The following is a 3,699-nucleotide window of genomic DNA, read 5'->3' on the forward strand; positions in this document are numbered from 1 at the left end:
GCGCCGTCGCCAGACCGCCGCCCAAGATTCCGACGAGAGCAGCCGGCAGGAGCTCACCAAAAGGCCGCCACACGCACAAGGCCTCCCGGGCCGCCAAATTTGCGGATCTGTGGACCTTCATCGCTGGCCGCCGGATTTGGCTTTTCCGGTCACCGGTGACTTCGCCAAGTGATGAAGTGGTCGGGGAGCATCTCCCGCAGCCTCGGTAAGGGCGCATCGCCGCATGCAGGTACGGGTTCGTCTTCCCGACGCCGCCGACGATTTGCGGGCATGGATTCGTCCGGCCATTCACTGGGCTCGGCGCTCGTGCAGCAGCTCTGTGGCTCGCTGATGTCGCTCATATACTGCGACGACTGCACGTGCACAGTGCTGCGGCTAATTTCGGACACGTCGAAGCACCCCGGATAGGTGTTCTTTAAATGTGAAAACGACGGGGTACGTGCACTTGCTGTAGCTCATTTTGATAGCTCATTCTTTGGTTCAATCGCGGTGGCTCATTTCGAACATGCTCATTCATGTATGTAGGAAGATGGATGATGTAGGAAGATGGATGCTCATTTTGATTTTGAAAAGACGAATACATTGATTTATTGATAGAAGAAACTTAATAGACATTGACGCACTCCTTAGAAGAATCTAAGGCAATGATGCAATGATACAGCTGCATGTACAACTAGAAGGGAAGTAACGTCTATTTATTTGTGACCAACTAGAATCTAAGGCAATGATACAATGATACAACTGCATGTACAACTAGAAGGGAAGTAACTTATTTGTGACCAACTAGAATCTAAGGCAATGATGCAATGATACAGCTGCATGTACAACTAGAAGGGAAGTAACGTCTATTTATTTGTGACCAACTGTTCTTTCTGTCATTTCTGTCACCACGGGTGTCGTCTGTCGTCTAGCACCACGGGTGTCATCTAGTGATAGGAAATTTGTGACCTACTGTTCTTTCTGTCATTTCAGGAATGATAGGAAATATGCGTTGAGAGTTTTTTTTTTGGGAGAATTTGCGTTGGAGATGCCCGAACTATCACCGTTTCCTTCGTACAAGGGCCAATTGTTCTTTCTGTCATTTCGGGAATGATAGGAAGTGTTGAATTGCTACACTGTCGGAAGAGAAGCCAAAGAGGCTGCTCACAATATATAGCTTATGATCATGACGTCTTTTCTAATTGGGCCGATGAATTCTCTGGTTTTCTTTTTTGCAGGGGGGAATTCTCTGATTTTCTTGGTAAGCTCCTTTCGTGAAGGATGTACTGCTATTATCAGATCAATGAAGTAGTAGCCATGAGGGCATCCCCTCCCTAAAGGTAAAATACCGATCGTGCACGCCTCGGTGCACACAACACACACACACACGTAGACTAGTCTCGACTCCTGAGGTAGACAGACACCAATACGAGGCGCCAGACTCACGCAGACAGTACACACAGGGCATGCAAAAACTCGTACTAAGACACCGGAGATTCTAAAACAAAGCAGTAGAGCATTTACGATTCACCAAACTAAGGGACGCACACACTACTTAGACAAAGGCAGTAGTAAAAGGAACTTGATCCTCAAAAAAAGTAAAAAGGAAATTGAAAACGAAGGCTCTACTGGAGCTCCACTAGGAGTTAAAGTTTATTGTCGCCGCCATGCTCGGAGTGACGGCATGGATGGCACGAGAACGCGATACGTGTGCACGTCGCACCGAAGACGCGCCCGCGGTCGGTCACGTGGGACGCCCGGCCGCTCACATCTTGCCCTTGCGGTGGGCGCAGGAGGAGCCGACGCACCCTTCCACGCACTTCTCGACGCACTTGTCCACCCGCTCCGCCGCGCGCTCCTTGGCCAGCCGGTCCTTCTCCTCGAAGTACACGGACGCCGCCTTCTCCGCCGCGCGCTCCTTCACCGCGCGCTCGTCCTCGCTGCCCAGCCGGAGGCCGTGCCCTCCGGCGTCGTGCTGCTGCGTGCCCGAGCCAACCGTCAGCTTCTCCTTGATCGCGCCCGTCATGTTGCCCAGCGCCCCGAACAGACCGGTCCCTTGCTGACCCCTGCGTGCGCATCAACACGAAAAATGTGTACGATGTGAGTCCTAGTTTGACTTGTGTGCAAGTTAATGAGTCGAGACTTGAGAGTGGCATACCTATCGGCATCGTGGGTCTGCGTGGTCGCCATGGACCTGTCCCTGGCTTCCTGCGCGGTCCCCTTGGTGGCGTCCGTGTACTCGCCGGCCTTCTGCTGTGTCACGTCCTTGGCCTGCCTCGCCTTCTCGGCGGCGGCGTCCTTCGTCTGCTGGGCCTTCTGCATGGTGGTGTCCTTGGCCTCCTGCGTCTTCCCGGCCAAGGCGTCCTTGTACTCTCCCAGCTTGTTCTTGGTAGCCTCAGCGGTCTCGTTCGTCTTCTGCGCCACGGTGTCCTTGGCCTCCGTCGCCTTCTCGACGGTGTAGTCCTTGGCCTCGCCGAGCTTGTTCCTGGTGGCCTCCGCGGTCTCGCTCGTCTTGTGCGCGACGCTGTCGTTGGTCTCCTTGGCCTTCTCGGCGGTGTAGTCCTTGTACTCGCCCATCGTGTTCCCGGTGGCGTCCGCCGCCTGGTAGGTCTTGTCGGCGGCGGTGTCCTTGGCGCCGCCGAACGTGCGGCCGACCGCGCTGGCCAGGGACTTGGCGCCCTCCTGCATGCTCCCCAGGATGCCGCCGCCGCCGCTCGGGTGCTCGGCGTAGGCACCGCCGCCCAGTGCGCCGTGCTCGCGGTCCGCGCGGGCGCGCGCGATCTCGTCCGCCGCGCGTCGCGCGTCCATCTCCGCCTGCATCACCCGCTCGTCCCGCGCGCGCGCGATCTCGTCCGCCGCGCGGCGAGCGTCGGCCTCGGCCCTCGCCTCGCGCTGGTCTTGCCTCGACGACATGGTCGCGCGCTGTGGTCGAACTTCTCTGGAACTTGCTCGCTCGTGCTAGTGCTGTAGTGTTGGCTGTAGTGTTGCAGTACACAAGTGACTGAGCTAGCGTTTGTGAAAGTGTGTATATACTCCTCGGCGAGTAATGCGAGGGTGACACGTACGTCTGGGAGGTGGACGCGTGTGCCTCGTGTTGGAAGACAGGGCCTGCTGACACATGCGTTTGAAGCGGACACGTGCCTCCGGGGGGAGGCGACGTCGTCGCTGAGCTGCTTCCATGGGCTTCTACTGTTGCCTTGTGGATGGTACGGGGAAGTGCGTGCGCAGTGAGTGTGTGGATAGGATTGCAGGGAGCGACTGTGTCTCGCTTAATGTGGGCGTGAAACTTAGCAGTATGTGACGCTGCTTCCTTCCCTTCCCTTTGATCGCCTTTTGTTTTGATTTCCTTCTTTTTAATTTTATTTGTATTTCAAATATTCTAAACATTAATATTTATATTTAAAATGTTTATGTAGTGCTAAAAGAATGTTCGCGCAACTTTTAGAAGGTGTTGATGGGCATTCAAAATATACATTAAAAATATTCACATGTTCCAAAAGAATGTTCATGATATTAAATAAATATATTTATATAATGCAAAACAAATGTTCAGGTAATAAACAGACAATGTTTTGTACCAACAAAAAAAATGTACGTGACACTTCAAAAAATATTCACGCATTTTTAAAATGTGCTCATCACATTTAAAAAAATTAACATGGTGTAAAAAAATGTTCACTATGTTTTAAAAAGTTTCATGCAATTAAAAATATGTTCAAC

At 52.8% G+C, this 3,699-nt stretch overlaps 1 protein-coding gene across 1 annotated transcript; it reads right to left on the reverse strand.

Annotated features, from left to right (window-relative positions):
- Positions 1-1,475: 1,475 nt before the first annotated feature.
- On the reverse strand, positions 1,476-2,984 carry LOC125553888 (late embryogenesis abundant protein 1-like). Its single transcript, XM_048717539.1, has 2 exons — positions 2,138-2,984; positions 1,476-2,045 (listed from the first exon to the last, which is right to left on the reverse strand). The coding sequence occupies exons 1-2, from the start codon at positions 2,890-2,892 to the stop codon at positions 1,745-1,747; spliced, it is 1,056 nt and encodes a 351-aa protein (XP_048573496.1). The 5' UTR covers positions 2,893-2,984; the 3' UTR covers positions 1,476-1,744.
- Between the last annotated feature and the right edge of the window lie 715 nt (positions 2,985-3,699).

The sequence above is a fragment of the Triticum urartu genome, chromosome 4 (assembly GCF_003073215.2).
Source record: "Triticum urartu cultivar G1812 chromosome 4, Tu2.1, whole genome shotgun sequence".
Lineage (NCBI taxonomy): Eukaryota > Viridiplantae > Streptophyta > Magnoliopsida > Poales > Poaceae > Triticum > Triticum urartu.

Excerpts from the sequence above, each read along its gene's own strand:
- LOC125553888 (XM_048717539.1), bottom strand. The coding sequence starts at position 2,892 with ATGTCGTCGAGGCAAGACCAGCGCGAGGCGAGGGCCGAGGCCGACGCT. Across the intron at positions 2,046-2,137 it reads CAGACCCACGATGCCGATAG|GGGTCAGCAAGGGACCGGTC; the intron begins GTATGCCACTCT and ends ATGCGCACGCAG.